The sequence below is a fragment of the Dipodomys ordii genome, unplaced genomic scaffold (assembly GCF_000151885.1).
Source record: "Dipodomys ordii isolate 6190 unplaced genomic scaffold, Dord_2.0 Scaffold94, whole genome shotgun sequence".
Taxonomy (NCBI): Eukaryota; Metazoa; Chordata; class Mammalia; order Rodentia; family Heteromyidae; genus Dipodomys; species Dipodomys ordii.
Window position 1 is genome coordinate 2569562 of NW_012267310.1, and position 24632 is coordinate 2594193.

Below are 24632 nucleotides of genomic sequence, written 5' to 3' on the forward strand. Positions count from 1 at the left end.
GGGGCCTGAACTCTGGGCCTGGGCGCTGTCCCTCAGCTCTTCAGCTCAAGGCTAGCGCTCTACCACTTGAGCCACAGCACCGCTTCTGGCTTTTTTTTGCTTATGTGGTGCTGAGGAATTGAACCCAGGGCCTCAGGCATGCAAGGCAAGCGCTCTCCACTGAGCCACCTTCCCAGCCCCTACAATCCATTTTTTATTCAAGGTGGAAGGTAGGGGTCAAGTTTCAGTTATTTTGCATAAATTTTTTCTAGCATATATTCTGAACAAATTGTTTTATTTCCTTTGGTTTGCTTTGTAGTTCTGAAAGTTGTATTCCAAGAACTTATACTATATTTATCCATCATTATTATTTTACTTATTTAGTTGTCTGATCATTATCTATGTTTTGATCACCTCTCCTAAACTTTGCAGAGATGGCCCAAAATTTGCAGATTTCTCAAAACAAATCCATTACTTTTGGATGAAAGAGACATTATTTAGAGGTGTTAAGGTAGAGAATGTGATTAATCAACTCCATCCAGATTGGCATTTGTGCAATAATGCAGAGATCTGGATATTGGATCTAGTATTGCACTCTGAGCTTTTCCTAACCATATTGGATTGGGAAAGTTGCATCAGTTTTCTGGCTATAATCTCTAAGATCTACCCCAATTCAATTAGCCTTGATGCTAATCAGTGTCAACAGAACCGCAACTGTGAAACGATGAATCAGCAAAGCAAGGACAGGTCTCCAATTCTTTAAATCAGTCATCACCAAAGTACCTATTTCCAGGTAGTTGTATTTCTAATGGTGACAGAGCCCAAAATATGTCTGGGATGTAGATGCTTTCAGAACTCTTGTTCATATGGTACATAAGATTTTCCAATGCTGTAGCATGTTTTCTGTTTTTATTTAACAGCTGGACCAAGCAACACTCTCTCTAGCTGTGAGGGAAGATTACCTTGATAACAGTACGGAAGCCAAGTCTGTAAGTTTTACTCATATTCAGCTCTGGGCCTTGTTAGGCTGTTTTAGTCCATCACTTGTTCTAATATGCTTGCTTTTTTTTTTTACTGGAATTGAACAGTGTGATGGATTAGTCACTCACCACATTCCAAATGTAGGAAGAAAGGACCTTTTCTTAAGGCAGATAATTCCAGTCTCTGTCTTCTAGAAGTCTGGCACCAGGGCTATACAAGTTCCCTTGCTCAGTGTCCTCATGATGTAGCTGGAGAGATACCACTTCTCAGGTGTAGCACACAATCATTACCATGTTCAGAGCAAGTATGGGAAAGGAGACCCAGTTGTTCTCAAATTTGTAATACTAAACAATCACCTGGGAAGCTTTTCATATGTATCAAGCCTTAGAGACTTTGATTTAATAGACTAGGTTGGCTCTGAGAATATGAATTTTTAGCAGGTACCCCCATTAATGAAGGGTAATGTCATTGTCTTTTACAGTATGGAGATGCCCTTTACAAAGGCGATTTAGTCAAGTTGGACATCTTGGTTTAACTTGGAAGCCTAGTAGTTTCATGCAACACTGGAAAGAGCCCATTCATTTTTCACACTTTCATTTCATTTTAGAAACATTATTGAATTGCTAAAAGAGAATTAGACCAAGTCTTCTGGGTCTATACAGATACTAACCTCTACTTATAGCAGGCACTGGAGGCCAAGAAACTAACCAAGATCCTAGGTAGCTTTTGGACTTAGGATGCTCATCCAAAAGGGTGGCAAATTGACCTTACAAGTAGCTTTGTAAATGGATACTTCCTCCATTTTGTTCCATTGACCTCATACCACTTGACAAGTTGTGTTTACACCATACTGCTCCCGGCATGCCTTGCTCTTGAGAGAGTGCATAAATTCCTTTGAGGGGATTCAAAGCTTCTTCATGGCTTGATCTAATCCATATTTTCCCACACATCTATGTTTCCTTTCTCAAGAAAGCACCTTATTCTCACTACTCCTGAATTTATCCTTCAAATTCAATTTCCCTCGTATTTTTCCAGGCTGGAATGCTTCCCTAGTTCTCGAGTTTCCACGCTTTATTAAGAAACTTACTTTGGTCTCTCTGTTGTTAGTTATTAATTATATTGGAGCACACACTGAGAACCAGACTGAAGCATTAGTTAATTTTCATCTGTTCTGCCTTCCCTTGACATATGCACAGTGCCTAGCAGGCCACCTTCTATGTATATTGACTGTTTTTTCTGACTTGACATGGGACGGGCAAAACAGTCTTTCTATTAAGATTATGAGCAAAGCTTGCTTACTGCTTGGGTCACTAATATTTAATGGCTTGCTATCTTCCAAGAACTCTATAGGTCTTAAGGTCGGTTATCCAGGAAAAAACAGCTTATGGGTCAAGGTGTACCTTAGTGAGAAAACTATATATTTACCAGTTGCTACATTTCTCACCATCATTGCTATGTCCTCCACCCCCCACACCCACCCCGAGCCAGGCAGGACAACTGTGAAAACTGAATAAATGTAGAAAGATACAGGGCTGTGATCACTACAGTCATCGCTTATTTCTTAGTGTGAAGCTGGATAAATTGAGCTGGAAGAGAATAAATCACACTTTCCAACCAGTGTTCCTCCTGCTTTTTTAGTAACAGTTCTTCCCCATTATTTTTATTAAAGCCTCACTTGTCTGAGAAGAGAACACCTGACCTTAAACATTCTATTCTGGGCTCATTTGGAAATGTTTCTTGTAATAATAATATCACCAATTATCAGAAAATCTAGTGTGATCAATGCATGATGGCCAGACATTGCTGTCTGTTATAGAAATGGTACCCATCACTCAAAGTGGTAGATGGATAGCTGGTATTTCAGAATGTCTGTAGTATATTGTGAGTACCTGGTGAAAATGAAGGACATTTATTTCTACCTGCTGTTTCTGCTCTTCTCTGAAACATACTATCTAGTAGGTTATTGTCATGATCACTTGTTTCTTTATCTCTTACAGTATCGAGATGCCCTTTACAAGTTCATGGTAGACACAGCTGTGCTTTTAGGAGCTAACAGTTCCCGAGCTGAGCATGACATGAAGTCAGTGATTAGATTGGAAATGAAGATAGCTGAGGTAAGTCTTCATTGAAAATAATCTTTGTATCCTTTCATTTGTCTTTTTCTTCTTTTAAAAGCAACATATCCGGGGCTGGGAAGGTGGCTTAGTGGTAGAGCGCTTGCTTTGCATGCATGAGGCCCTGGGTTCAATTCTTCAGCACCACAGAAGCAGAAAAAAATGCTGGAAGTGGCGCTGCGGCTCAAGTGGTAGAATGCTAGCTTTAAGCTGAATCGCTGAGGGACAGCGCCCAGGCCCAGAGTTCAGGCCCCACAACTGGACCCCCCACCCCCAAACAAAAGCAATATATCCTGAATGAAGTTACAAAGTGTAACTAAACAAGAACCTTCTGTGTTGTTACTCTTTGGGCTCAAGGTAGAATAGCATCTCCATTGGGAAGTAACAAGAAGAGCTCTTCAGCTAAGTGCTGGTGCCTCATGTCTGTAACCCTAGCTGTTCTGGAGGCTGAGATCTGAGTGTCAAAGTTCAAAGCTAGCCTAGGCAGAAAACTCTGAGGGACTCCATCCCCCAAACAGTTAGCAGAAATATGGCCTAGAGACATGGCTCAAATGGTAGTGTACCAACCATGAACAAGGAAGTTGAGCAAGTACAAGACCCTGATTTCAAACCCTGGTACTGGCAAAAAGAGGAAGAAAGAAAGGAAGGAAAAGAGAGAGGGGAGGCCTTTTATTCCTCAAATTCCTTGGTCTTAGCTTATTTAATATTTGTGCAGCAAAGTGATATTCTGTTTTTCTAGAGAAACTCTTGTATGGCTTAAATAGAATGCAGATGATTATTGATTTGATTCAATGGAAGGTTGCTTTTTTTGCTTTGCTTTGCTTTACTCTGTGTGTGTGTGTGTCTGTGTGTGTGTGTGTGTGTGTCTGTGTTTGTGTGTGTGTGTCTGTGTGTGTGTGTATGTGCACACATTCCAGGGATCATATTCAGAGCCTTACATAGGCTAAGAATATGCTATACTACTGAGCTATACTCCTGGCCCTACAACATTACTTTTAATTGAGTCTGCTTTTAATACCATTCCCAAGAGTGAGTCAGATTAGGATCTGGGCTGGGGAAGTATGTCTGCCAATACTGGACATAAAAACTGATGTAGAAGTATATAAGGCATGCTGGTGAGCATTTTAAAGCTTCCTTTCTGGTGCTACTTTACATCTATCCTTCTTTTTCATTCCTTTCTTCTTCTACTGTAATGAATGTCATTGTGTCTTGTATCCTGAATGAGTCACCTTAAAGCTTTGTAGGCTCATAGTATAGACACAAAGATATGAAACAAATGTATGAGAATAATGAGAAATCCTAAGGGGTTAGCGTTCAGTTTATAGAATACCTTTTTTCCCTAGAAGAAACAATGTAAAAGCCCTAAATGTTCCAAGACCCAGAATGAACCATTATAGAAACCTTGTAATGAGATATAAGTACTTGTATCAAATAGATTTGCAGCTAGTTGCCAATGGCTCACATCTTGTAATTCTGACCACTTTGGAGGCTGAGCATGGGAAGATTGCTATTTGAGGTCAGTCCAAGTAGAAAAGGTGGTGATACCTTCTTCCAACCCATAGCTGGATGGAGTGATGTGTACCTGCTGTTCCATGCTGTCTGGAATGCTGGGATCAGGAGAATCCAAGTTTCAGGCCAGATGAAACTCCATCTCCATGGAGGAAAGCTGGATGTAGTGGCATGCGCTTGTCATCCTGGCAGTGATAGGAAGCCTGAAATAGGTGGATGAGAGTTCAGGCATGTGCCTAGGCCTGAATAGAGGCTCTATCTTAACAATACTCTGCAAAAACTAGGTGTCAGTGGCTCACACCTATAAACCTAGCTACTCAGGAAGCTGAGATCTGTGGATTGCAATTTGAAGCCAGCCCTGGTAGGAAAGTCTGTGAAGTGGCACTGTGGCTCAAGCGGTAGAGCACTAGCATTGAGCAAAAGAAGCTCAAGGACAGTACTCAGGATCTGAGTTCAAGCCCCAGGATCAGCACACACCATACCACATGCACACAAACAGCAAAAAGCAGTGCAAGAGGCCTGGCTTAACAATAGACTGCTTGCCTAAGAAGTGCAAGGTCCTGAGTTCAAACCCCAGCGAGGGGGGGTGAAGGGGAAGGTGAATTAGAGTCCATGTGCTTTTTGCTTTTTTTGCATGTCAAGGTGGGGATTGTATGTTGAAGAGTGGAGTAGAAGTGAAAGATTAAGTTTGGGCAATGAAACTCTGTTCCTGCTGTGGTGAAGTTCATGGATATTTCTCTGAAATGTTCTGTGTTTTGAATTCTGCAAAGGTGTCTTCCAGCCATGTCTACAAGCTATCTGGATTCACTTCCCTGGCAAATAGAAGGCCCAGTGCTCTCATTTGGACCAAAACTGTGATACAGAAAGACCATGCCCTGTGTCAGGGAGTTGGACCAAAAAGGAAACTAAAAACAGCTGGCCTGAGGCAACACTAGGAATTGTCAAGAGGCTAGATGAAGTGACAAATCCAGTGTGTGGAGGGAAGTAGCTGGCAGTGAGCTGAGAACAGCTCGGAGGCCAGAGGATTCCAAGGCCATACGCCTGAGTTAGGGAGGAGGAGGAAAGGACTTGTGGATTTTGTCCTTGGCAAGGATTCAGATGCAGCCAGGGAACTGGTTGGTGCATGTGGCCTTACCTGTAGAAAGGTGAGGGGGAGAAGAAGCTAAGGGCATTGAAGTGTTTACAGAACAGGGAACAAGTGTCTGCTTCACAGCCCTCTGTGGATTTGGAAAATCCATAGTGTGCGGACTTCAGGCTTTGGAGGAATGCTCCCCTCCTCATCTACTTCAGTTCACTAAGGACATGCAAAATGAGTGGGATATTCAGTCTTAGGTCCACCTCTGAGGCTAAGCAGACAGGACAGCCCCATCAAATTCAAAGACGTCTTTGGCAAGACAGCCATGGGAGTGTGCCAACTAATTCCACCCAGAGAGACTATACACAAGGAGAGATCTCTGTCCACTTAGTTGCCCTTGTGATAAGAACCAAGTAGACTTTAATTGAAAGGCCTGCTAGAGAAAATGAATTGTGGGCAAAGTCTTAAATCATAGTTTGGACCATGGAGGTAGTGATAGCTATAGCCAATTTTTTTTCTTTTGTCAAACATGGGGCCTGGGCACACTGTCCCTGAGCATTTTTTGCTCAAGGCTAGCATTCTACCACTTTGAGCCACAGCTCCATTTCTGGTTTTTATGGTTAATTGGGGATGAGTCTCACAGACTTTCCTGCCCATGCTGGCAGATCTCAGCCTCCTGAGTAGCTAGGATTTCAGGCAAGAGCCACCAGTGTCCAGCTTAGCCATTGTTTTTACATCAGGTTGAACGTGGTAGAGTCTAGAAGCCTAGATTTGGTGTTGGTCAAATGGCTAAGACCAAGAGTATTGAGAATAGAAAGAATGGGAAGGATCAGGGCAGAAGTACAGGTTCTGAAATATGTGTCTAGATGGTAACTGAATCCATACCCCCATCAGTGGAATGAAGGAAAGCTCGAGACCAAAGCAACAAGAGGTGAAGTGAAGGAATGAGCTATTGACAAAATGATCATGGGTGGTATCCATACAGCCAGGGGTCATGGCTGAAAATTTGCCCCTAGAGATGAAGGGATGAGCTGTGATTCATAAAATGGTGAGATCATTATTTGGAGACCACAGGTAAAAGTGAAATAGTTGCCTGTTATCCAGCTTTAGCTTGGCTGTCAAATTTGAGCTAGGAATAGACTTTCCATCCATACGATAGAGGAAGAGGGGATTCTGGAAAGATCTTTATGCACTGAAGACAGTATTTCACACTGAATAGTCCAAGTAATTTTCTTTTTTACTTCCTTCATCTGGTCTAAAATTCTGTCACTTCTCCGTTCTTCCCCTCAGCTGGGCACCGGTCTTAAAAAACTTTATAATACTAAACAGATGTTTTGGCACATGTATAAAGTAGTCATGCGGTAAGAAATGATTCATTTGAAAGTAATAACTTAAGTGTCTTTCTGACAGATAATGATTCCCCATGAAAACCGAACCAGTGAGGCGATGTATAACAAAATGAACATCTCTGAACTCAGTGCTATGATTCCTCAGGTTAGTGAAAACGATTCAGGAAAACTCTGGTACCTGGTCGTGATACAAGTGATGGTATAATCCCTCGGGTTAGTGAAAACTATTCAGCAAAACTTCTTGTGTCTGGTCATTTTACAAGGGATGGTTATTTATCCATTTTGCCTTGTAAAACCTACTCTCAGTCTTTTCAGTTATCCCAATCTTTGTCAATTATCACATAAAATATCCCTTGTGTTGTCAGGCGCCAGTGGCTCACACCTATAATCCTAGCTAGTCAGGAGGCTGGTATCTGAGCATTGAGATTCAAAGCCAGCTGGGGCAGGAAAGTGTGTGAGACTTTTATCTCCAATTAATCACCAATTAAGCTGGAAATGAAGGTGTGGCTCATGTAGTAGAGGGCTAAAGCTGAGCAAAAAAACTTAGGGGCAGCCCACAAGGCATTAAGTTCAAGCCCTAGAAGTGACACACACACACACACACACACACACACACACACACACACACACACACACACACACACATCCATTGTGTATGTATCCAGATCCCTTATGTTAGAAGCCACATAAAAATCATAGCAATAGTAGCTTGAAAACCTAAGATACATTTTTTAGCAATGTAAGTTTGGGCACAACTAATAGTTGATTCAGTTGCAATGTAATGCACTCTCCTTAATGTACTGGCTTTTGGCTTTTATGTTTAAATACTAATATTGCATAGTGACTACCATAGCTCCATCCATTACATCTGCAATCAGGACAGGAAGAAGGAAGACAGACGCTCTGGAATATCCCTGCATGGCTCCCTTTTCTTTGTCACTGAGTGGAGTGGGGTCACGTGGCCATGTCTAATGACAGCAGGAAGGGTTATACACTGGGCACATAAGTAGCTGGTTGTCCATGTCAGCAGTGAAGGCAGACAAGGGAGAAAAGGCTGGGAAGTGGCTTTTAGCATAGCCAATCTGAAACACCAAGCAGTGCTTTGAAGAATGGAGGTGTGTTCCTTTCTGTTCCTGCTCATTTCCTCCTGGGTTAAGAAGGGCTGTGCCAAGGAGGAGATGCACCTGTACTTGTGGGTGTACAGGAGTGAGGGAGACTACAGCATAGAGGGAGGGCAGGAGGAAGAATATGGACAGAGCAAGGCTTGAGGGGATGGTGGGAGGATGCAACCATGGAGCCCAGAGAGGAAGATGGAGGGAGGATGGAGGAGGGGAATTCAAATGAGGGGGATGGGTGGAGCATCAGAAGGAACCTGGTGTGTATTGCTTTGTGAGCAGGTTTACTGTTTATATTTTCATGGTACAGACTGTAGGCTTCACCTGTGATTAAGGCCTCAAGTCAGAGTAGCAATGATCAGATTTTTTTTTCTGGATAAAGTAAATGATGGGCAGTTATGTCTTCCACTATTTGGGTGAAACAATAAGAATGGATTTTGCTCAGCCTGCTCTGTTGCTTTCTTTTTCTTTTTGTCTTTTTCTTTTTTGTCGAATAAAGGTCTTCACTGTTTTATTTTCTCTCCTTTTAGTTTGACTGGCTGGGCTACATCAAGAAGGTCATTGACGTCAGATTGTACCCTCACCTGAAAGACATTGGCCCCTCAGAGAATGTGGTGGTCCGCGTCCCACAATATTTCAAAGATTTATTTAGAATATTAGGCTCTGAAAGGAAGAAGTAAGAATTTTCATATACATTTTACTGTGGCTATTGTTTGCTCTTCTCATGTCCTTTGAATATTGCTTTGTTGGGGAGTAGATAAAACTGGGATTTGAACTTAGAGCCTTGAACTTGCTAGACAGGGGCTATACCATTGAACCATGCTAACCAGCCATTTTTCTGTTAGGTTTCTTTTTTTTTGGTCAGACATGGGGCTTGAACTCTGGACCTCGTCCCTTAGCTATTCACCTCAAAGTGAGCGCTCTACCACTTGAGTCACAGTGCCACTTCCTAGTTTGTTTTTAGATAGAGTCTTGAGCTTTTTACCTGGTCTGGCCTTAGTGATTTTCTTACCATTGCCTTCAATGTAGCTGGGACCATAGGTATGTACCACTGTGCTGAGCCTGAGAATTGATTTTTTTTTTTTTGCCAGTCTAGGTCTTGAACTCAGGGCTGGGATACTGTTCCTGAGCTTTTGTGCTCATGGCTAGTGCTCTACCACTTGAGCTACAATTCCATTTCTGGCTTTTTTGGTGTGTGATTAACTGGAGATAAGAATCTCATACACTTTCCTGCCCAGGCTGGCTTTGAACTGTGATCCCCAGATCTCAGCTTCCTGAGTAGCTAGAATTATAGGCATTAACCACCAGTGCCTGGCTGAAAATTGCTTTTAAACAAAATTACAAGTCACAGGAAAAATCTAAGTGCCTTCTAACAAATTGGCCCAAACCATCGTCTGGTGTAATTTCTTTGGTGTGATGGCACCAAATGCACAAAGTTTTTACCCCTTGTTTCTGGTCTTTGTCTATACTGTTCTCTCCAAGACCCTAAATTGTTTATTAATTTTGAGACTAGTTATGTAACAATGTTGTTTCTTGGGATATCTTTAGGAATTCCTATTTGTTTCCAGTTCATTCTTGGTCTTTTGCTGTTTTTCCTCTGGTTTCTTTTTAGTTAGAAAATCACTTTTTGGCAATAAACCAAAGTACCTAGGCTGAGAAGACATAAGACCATTTTGAGAGCTACAGAAAAATTACACTGCCAGCTTTTGCTTATTTCAAAGAATGTTTTAGAATTTGTAGTTTTGCTAGTTCAGTACCACAAAGGAAAAAAAACATGCTAAACATGCCAAGGAAAAATACATTGACATGTTTATTTAGCCATTCATATTTGACTACAGAAAACAACCACAGAAATGTAAGTAAGTTTACATCCCCGCCCCTTCAAATAACTAATCTAATTATGAGACCGTGATTAAAAATTTACATTTTCTTATTTAGACTCTAGTTATCTTACTAGAAATTTCATGGCAGAAAAACTTAGAAAAGTCCTAGAATTAAAATGTAACATCTGATTCCCCTCCCTCTACCAAGAAGTGCTTGGTTCCCCTAAAGACTTGCTGCTTTTTCTTTTCTTTTTTTCCCCTGGGTTTGAATTCAGATACTCATACTTTGTTCAACCTCTTTACTTATGGCTGGCAATTTACCACTTGAGTCATACCTGCAGTTCAAGTTTTTGCCAGTTAGTTGGAGATGGAATCTTGTGGACTTTTGAGTTCATCCATGTTCCTAGGCTTTTCTTTCTTTCTTTCTTTTTGTTGGTTGTGGGGCCTGAACTCTGGGCCTGGGTGCTGTCCCTCAGCTCTTCAGCTCAAGGCTAGTGCTCTACCACTTGAGCCACAGCACCATTTCCAGCTTTTTTCTTTTTGCTTATGTGGTGCTGAGGAATCAAACCCAAAGCCTCATGCATGCAAGGCAAGTACTCTACCACTGAGCCACCTTCCCAGCCCCTCTTATGGACTTTTGTACCTGGGTTGGCTGCAAACTATGACCGTTCAGATCTCAGCTGCCTGAGTAGCAAGAATTGCAGATATGAGCCACCAATATCCTGTACTTCTGCTTTTAAAACATCTGATGATGAAAATAATTTATGTTCAGACAAGGGAGAAAGAAACAGACTTTGTTTTCTCTTTTGTCTGACATGGGGTTTGAACTCAGAGCCTCAGTGCTGTCTCTGAGCTCTTTTGCACAAGGATAGCACTTTACCACTTTGAGCATACTGCCACTGCCAGGTTTCTGGTGGTTTATTGGAGATAAGAATCTCACGGACTTTCCTGTCCAGTTTGGCATCAAACCATCAGCCTCAGATCTCAGCCTCCAGAGTAGCTAGGATTATAGGCATGAGCCACCAGTGCCCAGCTAGATTTGCTTTTCAATTTCAATGTTTCTTTGAAGCTTTTCTAGATGGAAATCAACTCTAACAAGAGAAAGTGCACAAGTAAGCTCCTTGGGCCTGTGATGGCAATACATCTCCCTGAGCCCTCATTGAAACAAATTCCAAGGGCCTCCTCCATATAGTCTGATAAATAGAACTGGGAGAGTCCTGGGAATACGGATTTTATTTATTGTTATTCTCTTTCCTTGATCATATGGGAACCTGGATTTTAAATATTCTCCTGAAAAAGATTTAAGATTAGCTTTCTGGGGATGGGGTGGGGAGATTGGGGTAACAGCTTTATAAATCTATTTTGTGATCATTCCTAGCTCTGAAATATAGGATGAGTATCCTTTTTCTGAAGTACTTAGGTCTAGAACCATTTTGGGTTTCAGATATAATTTTCTGCTTCGGGTATATTCACATATACACAGTGAGATATTGTGGGGATTGGACTCAAGTCCCAACTCAGAACTCAATTATTTTTCACATATATCTTATACAGACAGCCTAACGATAAAACTGTACAGTATTTTATTTATTATTATTTTTTTGTGTCTTGGGGCTTGAGTCAGGGTCTGGGTGTTATCCTTGATCTTTTCTGCTCAAGGTTGGTGCTCTACTACTTGGGCCATAGTTCTACTTCTGGTTTTTCGGTGGTTAATTGCTGGTAGGAATCTCATGGGCTTTCCTGCCTAGGCTGGCTTTGAACCATGATCCTCAGATCTCAGCCTCCTGAATAGCTAGGATTACAGGTGTGAGCCAGCAGCACCTGGCCGAATTCTGTATTGTTCTATGAGATTTCAATACACTGTGTCTTGAAAAACTTCACAACACTTTGTATATCACATTCCTTCCCCTCCCTTTCCTCTTTCCTTCCCTCCTTCCCTCTCTCCCTTCATTGCTGGTGGCAGAATCCAGGGCTGAACTGTACTTCCAATCTTTGTTGATCCTTTAGTCATCATTCATGCAGTCTTATAAGACTAATTAAGGGTCCTCATAGCTATTTTATTAGTCAATATATGCCTCTTGCTATAACAAGTGCCTCTATATAGTCTCATGAGCTTGCACAATAAAAACTGTACCTCTGCTCATGGAACAGTCCGACCCTGGTGTTGCTATAAGGCAGATTTCTTCTAAGCAGTGACTTAGGAGCTCAGGATCCTTCCATTATGTGACTACTAACTGTAGGGGAGGCTGGGAAGTAGAGTATAGCTGTGTACCTGGAGAAAAAGGAGTTGAACTTTCCATGGATATGCTTCTATCAATGAACTCACTTCTACTGGGCGCGGGTGGCACACACCTGTAATCCTAGCTACTTAGGAGGCTGAGATTTGAGGATCACTGTTCAAAGCCAGCCTGGGCAGCAAAGTTTGAGAGCCTTATCTCCAATTAACCAACAGAATACCAGAATGGGAGCTGTGGCACAAACTGGTAGAGCACTGGCCTTGAGCGCTCAGGGCTAGTGCACAGGCCCTGAGTTCAATCCCTGTGACCAACCAAAAGAGAAAAGAAAAGAAAAGAAAAGAACTCACTTCCTTTCCTGAAATGACCACTCTTCTTTCAATTCTTCCAGGATACAATGGGAACCTGATGGCAAGCCCTTTTGTAACTGCTTTTGTAACTTCAAGGTCCAACTCAGTGCTTCCCACACAGTAGACACTTGAAATTGTCTAGAAGTTAACCAGATGCTTTATCACCACCGTCAAGGAAGTGACATATGGACAGAACCCCAAAGTAGCACTTTTCCAAATCCTGGAGAGGGGAAAAGGGATGACTGAACATCTCATGTGGTAGGAAGAACATGAATCCAGATGTTCCCTTTGAGGCAGAAGGCTAGAGAGCTAAGGGACTATAACAGGCTGAGGATGTGTATACAAATTTAATATATTGTTCTCAGCATCCTCTGCCCTCCTCTCTGGAGGAATGCCACCCAAGTCTCCTGTGGGTGTGTCTGTCAAACCTAGAATCTGCTGGTAAAAATCCTTCATACAACACAATGATATTACCCTCCATTAAGATAACTGGTTATCTTTGATTTTTGTAGCAGCTGTATATGTTCCTATTTTACACAGCTCTGGACAGTATCAGAATCCCATGGAGAGCTTGCTAAACCTTAGGATGTTGAGCCCCATGCCCACAATTTCTAATTCAGTAGGTATGAGGAAGAAAACAGCAAGTTTCTCCTAAGTTTTCAGGTGGTGTTGAAGCTGCTGGGTCAGGGACACATTTTGAGAACAGATTGTTCTGGCAGCCTATATGATTTAGAAAGAGCCGTTAGGTTTTGAGACCATTTGAGAAGAACCTCTTGGACCCATTTGCCATTGTATGATTGGGAAGAGTAAAACTGACTTTGAATCTGAAGACTTCAATGTTACTACTGGATTGAAAATCTTCCTTGCTAGTCTTCTGATCTCTGTTCCATCTGAAAATGGGATTATGTAATAACCATCTACTATCCTGTGATAAAGGTCAAAGAAAGTATTTTATACCAGAAACCAGTGGCTCATTCATGCCTATAATCCTCCTTACCCAGCAGGATGTAATGTGAGGATCACAATTTTTTTTCTCAGCAAGCTCAGACAAGAAAGTCCATGACTCTTTATCTTCAATTAACCATCAAAAATGTAGAATTAGAGGTGTGGCTCAAATGGTAGAGTGCTAGCCTTCAATAAAAAAGCTCAGGGAAGGGCTAGGAATGTGGCTTAGTGGTAGAGTGTTTGCCTAGCAGGCTTGAAGCCCTGGGTTTATACCCAGGGTTATACCCTGGGTTTGTACCAGTACCACATAAACAAAAAAAGCCGGAAGTGGTGCTGTGGCTCAAGTGGTAGAGTGCTAGCCTTGAGCAAAAAGAAGCTCAAGGACAATGCTCAGGTCCTGAGTTCAAGCTCCAGTAGTGGCAAAAAAACAAACCCCACAGGGATGCTACCCAAGCTCTGAGTTAAAACCCTAGGACTAGCACAAGAAAAAAAAGATATATTATGATCTGGTAAATGTAATGTACATATAAACTAATAGAGAATGTAAGCTAATAGAGAAGACAAGGTCCCAAAAGTTTCTTGAGAAAACCCCATATATTCCAAGTCACAGGTTTTACAGAAGGATTTCATATTGCTTTCTCAGTGGTGGGCTCTCTTCTCAGATGCTTTGCTTTTCTCTACTTTATTTATTGCCACTTGGGGAAATTACCATACTGCTGAAAATGCTTTTTTTGGGTAAAAAAAGCTATTATGTGTTATTTTCAAGGACTGTTGCTGAGTCTGAATTTTGTTTGTTTGAGTTTTTTATGTATCTTAGCATTAGGTGGCAGTGATTCAGTCATTATGGTCATCTCCGTTCCTGGCGTGGTGATATTAGCACTCCTTAGCTGTGCTCCAGCACAATCTGTCAGCATATTTGTAACACACTGGAACAAGTCATCAGTGCCATTGTCTTCCAGATCTCAGAGATCTTCCTGTCACACCATCATCTTAGTCATTCCTTAGCCAGGAAGACCTCACTGTTTTCTTCCGGTGCCCACAGATTTCTGTGAATCACTTTTGTTGGAGTGTTTTTATGGTCCTTATGGATGGTTAAGAAATTATAGCTGTGTTCTAAATTGGCACTCATCACTCTGTGGTGTAGGGCAAAACTCTGCTCTGGCTTCCATGTTTATTACATCGATTTTCTGAGTTGGCTATACATGGAGCTTAGTGGGGATATCGTTAGTTAAAGCAGTATTTGTGCTAGGTCCTGCACTTGAGAATGGGATTTAATAGGTCTAAGATAGCCTGGGCCTCTGGACTTAAAAAAAACAAACAAACCTCCCCAGAGCTGGGCACTGGTGGCTCACACCTATAATCCTAGCTACTCAAGAGGATGAGATCTGAGGATCGCAGTTCAAAGCCAACCCAGGCAGGAAAGTCCATGAGACTCTTATCTCCAAGAAACCAATGAGAAAAAGCTGGAAGTGGTATTGTGGCTCAAGTGGTAGAGTGCTAGCCTTCAAAGAAAGGAGCTTAGGGACAGTGCTCAAGCCCTGAGATGAAGTCCTAGGGCTGAAAAACCAACCAACCATCCAACTAACCAACCAACCAAAAAACTTCCCAGATGATTGTACTGGTTAAAGACCTCTTGATGATAGGATGAGTTTACTTAATGGCTGCAAGCCTCAATTATTTATGTGCTCAGATCGTCTTCCTTACTCTGTTAAAAGCTTTAGAAGATCACAGTCTATCTTTCTCACCTCTCTATCTTCCTAGCACCTAGAACCCTTGGTATATATCTGGGTGCCAATGAAAGAAGGGTCTCTTATCTACTTATAGTCTCTTCTTCTAGTAGATAAGTACATTTATAATAACAAGACAAAATCTTTAGTTCTTTAACTATAGACACAGGATGTTCATGTATTTATATTCCTTATAGATCCTGGTACCAGGAATAGTAAGTGCTCAGTGAAGATGTCTTATTCAGAAGTAGGGATGGCCATAAACCCCCATTAGGTCCTAATGGCACACATGAGGGGGGTACTTGTCATGGTCATTGGTTGGTTTTCATTTGATATATTCAAAAGAAGCTTTAGCTATTTGCCAATATGACTAGATTTATGGATTTTATTATCTAGTTTAATTTAATTCTCATAACATGGACAGGTGGATTAAGATTTCTTGGAGGGAAATATGAAATGAAGCTCTTCCTAATGATGTAAGCGCAAGTGAATGGCAAGGAAATGACAGTAGTGACTCTTCTCTCCCACACATCATAGTTAGCCAGATGACAAGGGAAAGACAATGATGACTTAACCAAATCTAAGGCTATATCAGATATGTTTTAAATAGGAACATTATATGAAATACTGATTTACACCTTAACCTAACCCTATGTGGATAATGTACCTTAAAGTATGGACTTAATGTTATTTGAAAGATTAATTCATGACATTTGAAAAATAGTTATTTCGTCATAAAATTTCCATTTCTTTATTTATTAAAAAATATTCCCAGAAGCTGGAATCCAATGGCTTATAGGTATGAGGTATAATCCTGGCTATGTAGGAGGCTGAGATCTGAGAATCATGATTTGAAGCTGAAACGAGCAGACAAATCTGAGGCACTCATTGCCAATGAACTAGAGAAAAGCTGAAAGAGGAGGCCTGACTTAAGTGGTAGAGTGCCAGTCATGAGTGAAAGAGCCAAGCAAGAGCTAGAAGCCTTGAGTTCAAGCCCTACTGTCAGCCGAGAGAGAGAGAGAGAGAGAGAGAGAGAGAGAAAGAGAGAGAGAGAGATGCACATACACACAATATCCCCAGAGATCGGTCTGGTAGGGCACAGACACATCTGTAATCTCAGCACTTGGGAGGTGGCGGCAAGAGAATCCTATGTTTGAGGCCAAACTAGGCCAATCATGAGACCTTGTTTCAAAAATGAATCCTAGTGTATTAATATAAATTATATAAATTGAAATAAACATCCATATCCTGGTATCTACACTGAAGTATATTTTTTTCTCATTGGAGTCTATGTCTACTATAGTAGATTGCCACGCAAATGCGAGTGTGGCTTGCTATTGATAGGCTGCTTAGTTAGCATCATCATGTCACACTGTTATCCCATTTCTGGTTGACCCAAGAGCTACCTTAGGAATGTGTGTGATTAGGCGCCATAGTAATGGCCCAGCTGGGAGGGATGGCTCATTAAAAACCCATCATCACTATTGAGTTAGAAATTAACTCAGATCACACATCTTTCGGAGGCCAGAGCATCTTTCGCTTATAGAAAAAAGGCAACATTTAACATGTAACAGATTTTGGGAAATATGTACCATGGAAATTGCAGGAGCCTATGACATTGTTTTCATGCTTGGAAGCAAATAACCGTAACCGCAACAACTTAGGAATTGTAATCTTTGTCAGCCTTTTGTTATTTATTTTAACCTCACAATAACCTATTGCATTATGAGGAAAGACAAATCAGAGAGCTTGAGTACTTTGCCTGAGCTGACTTATTTAATAAGGATCGATCAAGGTGCAAATCTACAAGAGTGATATTAATTAATACTTTTAGTTTTGGAAGGCAAATATCATAGAACCATTGCATCCGGTCATCTATCTTTGGAAGGCATTTGCATTTGCAGACATGGAAGGTGAGCCAATAGCAGACTCTTTGTTGAGAGGGAAAGCAAGATGCTTGCACTTAGGTCTGAGGCCGTAATCTCTGTTTCATCTAGTTGTAGTAGGTAGTGAAAAACAAGTCGATTTTGGTTGTACTTATTGACATTTTATCATCTGAGGTGATTCTTCAAGCAGAGAGCCCTGCATTTTTGTATGAATAAGTGGACTCTCTATGAAACTTTGCCAACAGTTCTGAAGGTGTTCTGCAGAGTATCAGCTATTGACCTAAAATACAATAAATGTGCTTCTCCCTCTGTTCACAGGACCATTGCCAACTATTTGGTGTGGAGAATGGTTTATTCCAGAATTCCAAACCTTAGCAGGCGCTTTCAATATAGATGGTTGGAATTCTCACGGGTAAGTTTGAGAGTATAATGTTACATCACTGGATAATTTTACATGCTAAACAGTCTGCATATTAAGTAATCTAATATAAATCATCTTTAGGCATGGAACACAGGTAGTTTGCAGCCCAAGTTCTACTTTCATTTATTTTTTCTTTATTTCTTTTAATCCAGGTATAGTTGACATATAGTGAAACTACCCTCAAACTCTACTTTGGGACTATATAGTGAAATTTAGGTCAATACTAAGGATCATGGCATTGGTTTTAAACTCTTCCCCTGTTGTCAACTTATTTCCATTTTCTCCCATTTATTTTTAACAGAGGTCACTATAATTACAGTTTTAACATTCCTTTATAATACCTTTTAAAAAGAAGTTACAGTATGCTTCTTTAATTTTTCATTGACAAATAATAAGTTTGATAGTTGTATATGTTTAAGGGCATCTAACGTGATATTTGGACACACACACATATACACACATATCTCCAATGAAATGTTTGGATACACACATACACACACACATATCTTATGGAGAGATTCAATACTGCCTCACTAATGTACCATTTTCTTGTGCTGAGAATGGTAAAACTCTATTTTAGCAAATATAAATTGTGTAATGCAATTATCATCAACTATGGTCAGATATATGTAGAATCTAAAAAAGCTGATTTTACAAAAACAGAGAGTAGAAAGATAGCTATCGGAGGATGGAGAGAGGGTGATCCTTCCTTTAAAAAGGACAAGATTTCATTCTGACCAGAGGAATAAGTTTTTGTGATCGATTTTGTAAGTTTTGAAGTGTAGGATTCTGAGTATTCAACATGTGTATGATATATGTATTAGATAGCATAAAGGTTCCTTTTAAGTTTGGAGCTAGAGTTCTGTCCTGAACTTAGATCTTCAATCTTGAATCTATCCTAATTCTGCTAGGCTATGAGGCCTATCACAATTTTGTTTCTTTGTGGATACATCCTTCAAATGATGGCCTGAATGGAATTTCTTTTCCTTCTGTTCCTGGCTCTTGATTCTTTCCTTCTAGCCTACCCTTTCTGCCTCTCAGCTTACACAGATGTTACCTCATATGTATTCATGAGGCTTGTATCTGACTAAATCTGCTATCTCTAAAGGACTTAAAATTTAGTGATTTAAAAAAGTTTTAATTTTCTATTGATTTTTTAATGATATTACTAGGGCTTGAACTCAGGGTCTTGCTTTTTCCTTAGATTGCTTTGCTGAAGGCTGGCACATAAGCCACACCTTGACTTGTGGCTTTTTTTGTATGCTGGTACTGGGCTTGAACTCAGGGGCTTGGATGCTGTCTCTAAGCTTTTTGTGCTCAGGGCTAGCAATTGAGCCACAGCTCCACTGCCAGCTTTTTGGTGGTTAATTGGAGATAAGTCTCAAGAACTTTCCTGCCTAGGCTGGCTTTGAACTGCAGTCCTTAGATCTTAGCCCCCTGAGTAGCTAGGATTACAGACATGAGCCACCAGCAGCCTGGCTTTCTACCCATTTAAAGTGAAGTGAATATCAAATCTTATAAGCTCTGATTTCATTTAACAGACTTTTTAGTTATGAGGGAGGCTGGTAAGTACAGAAATTCTTAGTAGGCCATGATGTTTGCAGACTAGTGCTGTGTGTGTGTGTGTGTGTGTGTGTGTGTGTGTGTGTGTGTGTGTGTAGCCTGACTCTTTGAAATCATGGAATGTAAAATCATGTTAGAGAGAATAGCATCAAACAGCTACATATATTTAGGTCATATCAAATGGTTAAGATACAAAACAAGTAGGTACTTTCAGTATGAGGGTATTTTTAACTCCTATGGCTCACATAAAAGATGATTCCCCAGCTACTTTCCACCCCCACTGTGCAGAGAATGAGAGAGAGGGAGAGAGGTATAAGACATAGTGTGTGAAAAATTGAGGTTAGGTATGACGGGATATTTCTTGAGCATGAAGTGCTAAATATAATATTGAATTGCCGAAGGATTTCTTTTTCTTGAGGTTTTAAAAATAGATTTGTCCCTTACCCCCGAGATGGGTCGTGTTCCCAGAAAGCAGAAAAAGAAGAGATGAACTTAAACATCTATCTCTTTCATCCTGCTCCAATGTCATGTCTGTAACATGGCATTTCCAGCCATATTTCTCAGAGCCCCCCCCACCTTCCCACCACTTCATTCCCTGCCTGCTCTCTCAACCTTTCACGAATGACTTAAACAATATTTATTCCTCTGCTTTCGTTCTCCAAGAATAAACCTTTGAACCTTCCAAGTCCTGTTTTCGAAGATCCTTGTTTGTAAATGTTTTCTTATAATGGTCTAATGAGGACAGATGGGAAAAGCGTTTACATCTGTATTTTCCTTGTTTACCAGAATGTTCTCTGCTATGACACAATATAAATATGTTCACTAGGTTGTTCATGGTGGGCCGTATTCTTCTGGTTTGCCCTGTTGCTCACCTGTTGATTCTAGACCTTCCCTGATGCAACTTGACTTCTCAATAGATACCAAGTACTACTGTGGGCAGTATTCTGTCTTGGGGATGCTGACTGTACAAAAGTTATGCCATGGCCCAGATCCTATGCTTTATGGAAGAAAGTGGAAGAAATGGCAAAACATGTAATTATTGTTTCACTGTCAAAATATTTTCATCTAGGCTTCAATGTAACTAGGGCAAGCATAATTCTTTTCCATCTGATTTCAGCTTTGCCTCTAGTATCTGGGTTGAGGTTTGTTGACTTTTTTCTTCCAGTGGCTTGGAGTATTTCAGCCATACGTTGTATCTTCCACAGGTAATCCAGGGGACCACAACTCTGCTTCCTCAGTGGGACAAATGTGTAAACTTTATCGAAAGTGCCCTTCCTTATGTTGTTGGAAAAATGTTTGTGGACGTCCACTTCCAGGAAGATAAGAAGGAGATGGTAAGTGACGCTCCCTACTGAATCAAAACAGTGGTAGTCTAGCCAGATCTGGCAAGGATGTAATCAGTCGACTAGAGGATAGGTGTTATCTTTGGTTCCTTCCATTTCTCAGGTAAATAGGAAGAATGGTCAATGCATGTGAAATGGTAGAATTGATTATTGAAGATCAGAGGAAGAGAAGGTATGAAATAGATGTGTAGAGGAGTGGAAGAGGAGCTGAACTGAGGAAATTTAGCACGAATGCTTAGAGACTGGCAAGGTCTAGGTTGAAGTGAGGTTTTAAGGTCACGAATTTATTTTGTGTCACTTAAAAATAAATATATAGGGCTGGGAAGGTGGCTCAGTGGTAGAGCGCTTGCCTTGCATGCTCAAGGCCCTGGGTTCGATTCCTCAGCACCATGTAAGCAAAAAGAAAAAAAAGCCGGAAGTGGCGCTGTGGCTCAAGTGGAAGAGCGCTAGCCTTGAGCTGAAGAGCTGAGGGACAGCGCCTAGGCCCAGAGTTCAGGCCCCATGACCGGACCCCCCCAAAAAATAAATAAATATATATTATTGTTATTGTGAAGGTGATATACAGAGGGGTTACAGTTACATAAGTTAGGTAGTGGGTACATTTCTTTTGGAATAGTGTCACGCCTTCTCTTGGTCTCTTCTAGTTTTCCCCTCCCATCCCCACCCAAAAATTGTGTAGTTCATTTTCAACAAAGCGTCTAGTGACTATCACTGCTTCATTTGTTCATCCTTTGTCCCACCATTTCTATGCTCCCCTTTTTTCTCCCCAAATCAGATAGACTTGCAAAGAAGACAAAAAGTAAAGAAAATAAAAGCAGCAACAAAGAAAAAATAACCTCTTGTTTCCATTTCTTGGAATTCATTTCTATAAATATTATTTTACACACATAGTTTTGAGCCTTTGTGATCCTCTCCTAAGAATATCCACCTTTGGTCTCACTATGTGAATGTCTAGAGACCTGTATAACTTACCATGTCCTGGTGTAATTTTTGTCTTTTACCATCCAGTGTGTTTATTTTTGTCAGTTGTGGGGCTTGAACTCAGGGTCTGGGTGCTGTCCCTGAGCTCTTTTACTCCAAGCTAATACTTTACCTTGTTGAGCCACAGCTCCACAGCTCCACTTTTGGTTTTCTGATGGTTAAGTCAAAATAATAGTCTCAAGGACTTTCCTACTGGGGCTGGCTTTGAACCGCAATCCTCAGATCTCAGTCTCCTGAGTAGCTAGGATTACAGACACAAGCTACCAACACCTGGCTTTATTTTTATTTTTGAATTTATTTAATTTTTAATTTTTATTTTGGTTTGTGAGACTGGGCTTCATTATGTAGGCTGTGCTGCCTTGAACTCATGATCCTCTTGCCTCAGAGTCCAGAGATTACAACCATGCCTGGTTGCCTGGAATCTGTGTGTGTGTGTGTGTGTGTGTGTATGTGATGTGATGTGTGTGTGTGTGTGAAGTGATGTGTGTGTGTGTGTGATGTGATGTGTGTGTGTATGTGATGTGATGTGTGTGTGTGTGTGTGTATGTGTATGTGATGTGATGTGTGTGTGTGTGTGTGTGTGTGTGTGTGTGTGTGTGTATTTTACTGGAGATTGAACCCAGGGCCTGGCATATGTTAACCAAATGATTTACCATAGAGCTACAACCTCAGTCCTGGAAGTCATGAATTTTAAGAGAGACTTGTCACCATGGCAACATATTCTTTTCCATCTGTTTCAGCTATATTGTAGGACAGGGCACATTTTTTTTCTTCCAGCTTTATTCAGGCATATTTGCTATTTAAAAATGATGTATATTCAAGGTATACAATGTGAAGATTAGATACATATTGGAAAATGATTATCACAGTCAAATCCACACATCCATCACCACACTTAATCATTTTGTGTTAGTATATAGTGAGGGCACTTAGGAAAAATTCAAGTATACACATAATAGTAACTGAAGTCACCATGTTGAATATTGGAACCCCAGAACTTACTCATCTTATAACTAAAAGTTTATATCTATTAGCTAACATCCCTCCATTCTCCCTCAGCCCCTGGCAACTACTGCTCTACTCTTTTTTTTTTTATAATTGAATCCTATGGTTTTATATCCTATATACAAATGGGATCAAACTCTGTTTGCCTTTTTTCATCTGGCATAGTTCCACCATCTGGCATAGTTCCACTTAGCAAAATGTCCTTCAGGTTTTCCTCTGTTGGAAAAGGCAGAATTTCCTTGTATATTACAACCAAATAACATCATAATGTGTGTGGAATTCCACTGTGTATGTCACACACATGTGTACATGCACACACACACACAAATGTGCACACATACAGATATGCACCAGATTTTCTTTATCCTTTCATTCATTGGTAGTTACATTGATTCCATAGGAACATGGCTACAAACAATTCATGGAGTTGCATGTCTTTAAGGTATGGATTTCATTTCCTTTGGAAATATAGCCAGTAGAAGGATGATTGGATTAAATGGTAGTCCTATTTATTTATTTAGTTATTGTGCTGGTACTAGGGCTTGAACCCTAGGTCTTGCACTCACATTTGACATTTTTGCTCATGGCTGGTACTCTATCACCTGAACCAAATTCCATCTCCAATGTTTTGCTGGTTAATTTGAGATAAGAGTCTTTTGGCTTTGTCTACCTGTGGTTGGTTTCTAGCTAAGACTCTCAGATCTCAGCCTCTTGAATAGGTAGGGTTATAGACATGCTTGGCTTGGTAGTTCTATTTTTTGTACCAGTCCTGGGGCTTGAATTCAGGGCCTGAGAGTTGCCCCTGAGCTTTTTTGCTCAAGGCTAGTACTCTACCACTTCTGGCTTTTGTTTTGGTGATTAATTGGAGACAGGAGTTCACAGACTTCCTTGCGTTTCTATGGTTTGTTCTGCTCATTCATTGTCCCATCAGTAAGGAAATGGAAAGACTTGGAAACAATTATATTAAGTGAAGTAAATGAAACCCAAGGAAACAGGCTGCATGGTTTCCCTCATTTGTAATAATTAGAATGTGCCTATAAATCTAAAAGTAAACTCAATGGATAGCAAAAGACAAATAAGTAACTTGGACATGATTAATTAAACACACTAAACATTCACACAGTGAGAACAAAGGATGATATTCTTAGGAGAGGATCACAAGTATTCAATAAGTGTGTGCAATGACCATATAAAATGACGCTTATCAAAATAAACTCCAAGAAATGGAACAAGAGTTTTTTTAAAAAATAAATTGTATTGTTTGCAATTTTTCTTATCTTTTTCTCTTTTCTTTTGTTTATTCCCTTTTGTCACTGGTTTTGATTTCTGTACCATTTGCCTTGTATATAAGTTTATCTGATTTGTGGAGGGTAAGGAAAAGCACAGAAATGGCGGGACAAAGGGTGAACCAATTCAGCAGTGATACCTGATACCCACTAGACACTATGTTAGAAATGAACAATACAACTTTGGCAGGGAGGGGGTTTAGAAGGGGAAGAGGGGATAAAATGAGGGAGATTGTAACATTGTTCAAAAAGAAATGTACCCATTACCTGACTTATATAACTGTAACCCCTTTACAATAAAATTAAAAGATAAGAGTCTCACAGACTTTCCTGCTAGGGTTAGCTTCAACCTTGATCCTCAGATCTCTGCCCCAAGAGTAGTTAGGATTATAGGTGTGAGCCACTGGTGCCCTGCTTAGTAGTCCTATTTTTAACTATCTGCCACACCCTTTTCTATGATAGCTGTATGGATTAAAAGGCCCACCGATAATGTATAAGAATTCATTCTTTTCTCCTTTTTTTGCACACACTAGCCAACACTTGTAGCTTTTGACTTTTTGACAAGAGCCATCCTAGTAAGTATGAGGTGATATTTCATTGTGGTTTTGATTTGAATTTCCCTGGTGACTATGTCTGCTGGCTATTTGTATGTCTTTAGAAAAACATCTATTCAGGTCTTTTGCACTCTTTTAAATGAGGTATTATGTTTGTTTTTTTTGATATGAAGAGGGAACGTTTTGAATTGTAAATTTGGATTTAGTTTTGTGTGGCTTTTTTGATGAATTTTACTTTTAAAGTGTCATGTAGAAAAACATCCAACTATGACTAATAAAAATCCATGTAAGCAACGTGACACAAATAAGCAAACCCCTGCAAGTAGTTATTGCAAAGACAGAAAGTCTATTAAACCATGATGGCTCAGGTGGTTGATATTATATAGTGACAC

At 40.4% G+C, this 24632-nt stretch overlaps 1 protein-coding gene across 1 annotated transcript in view; it reads left to right on the forward strand.

Moving 5' to 3' along the window:
* Phex (phosphate regulating endopeptidase homolog, X-linked) overlaps nt 1-24632 on the forward strand; it is a 210161-nt gene that overhangs the window by 61350 nt on the left and 124179 nt on the right. Inside the window, exons 7-12 of the mRNA XM_013026527.1 lie at nt 900-968; nt 2958-3074; nt 7069-7152; nt 8653-8798; nt 17406-17499; nt 20277-20405. Coding sequence (XP_012881981.1) covers nt 900-968; nt 2958-3074; nt 7069-7152; nt 8653-8798; nt 17406-17499; nt 20277-20405 — 639 coding nt within the window. The remainder of the gene's footprint in view (nt 1-899; nt 969-2957; nt 3075-7068; nt 7153-8652; nt 8799-17405; nt 17500-20276; nt 20406-24632) is intronic.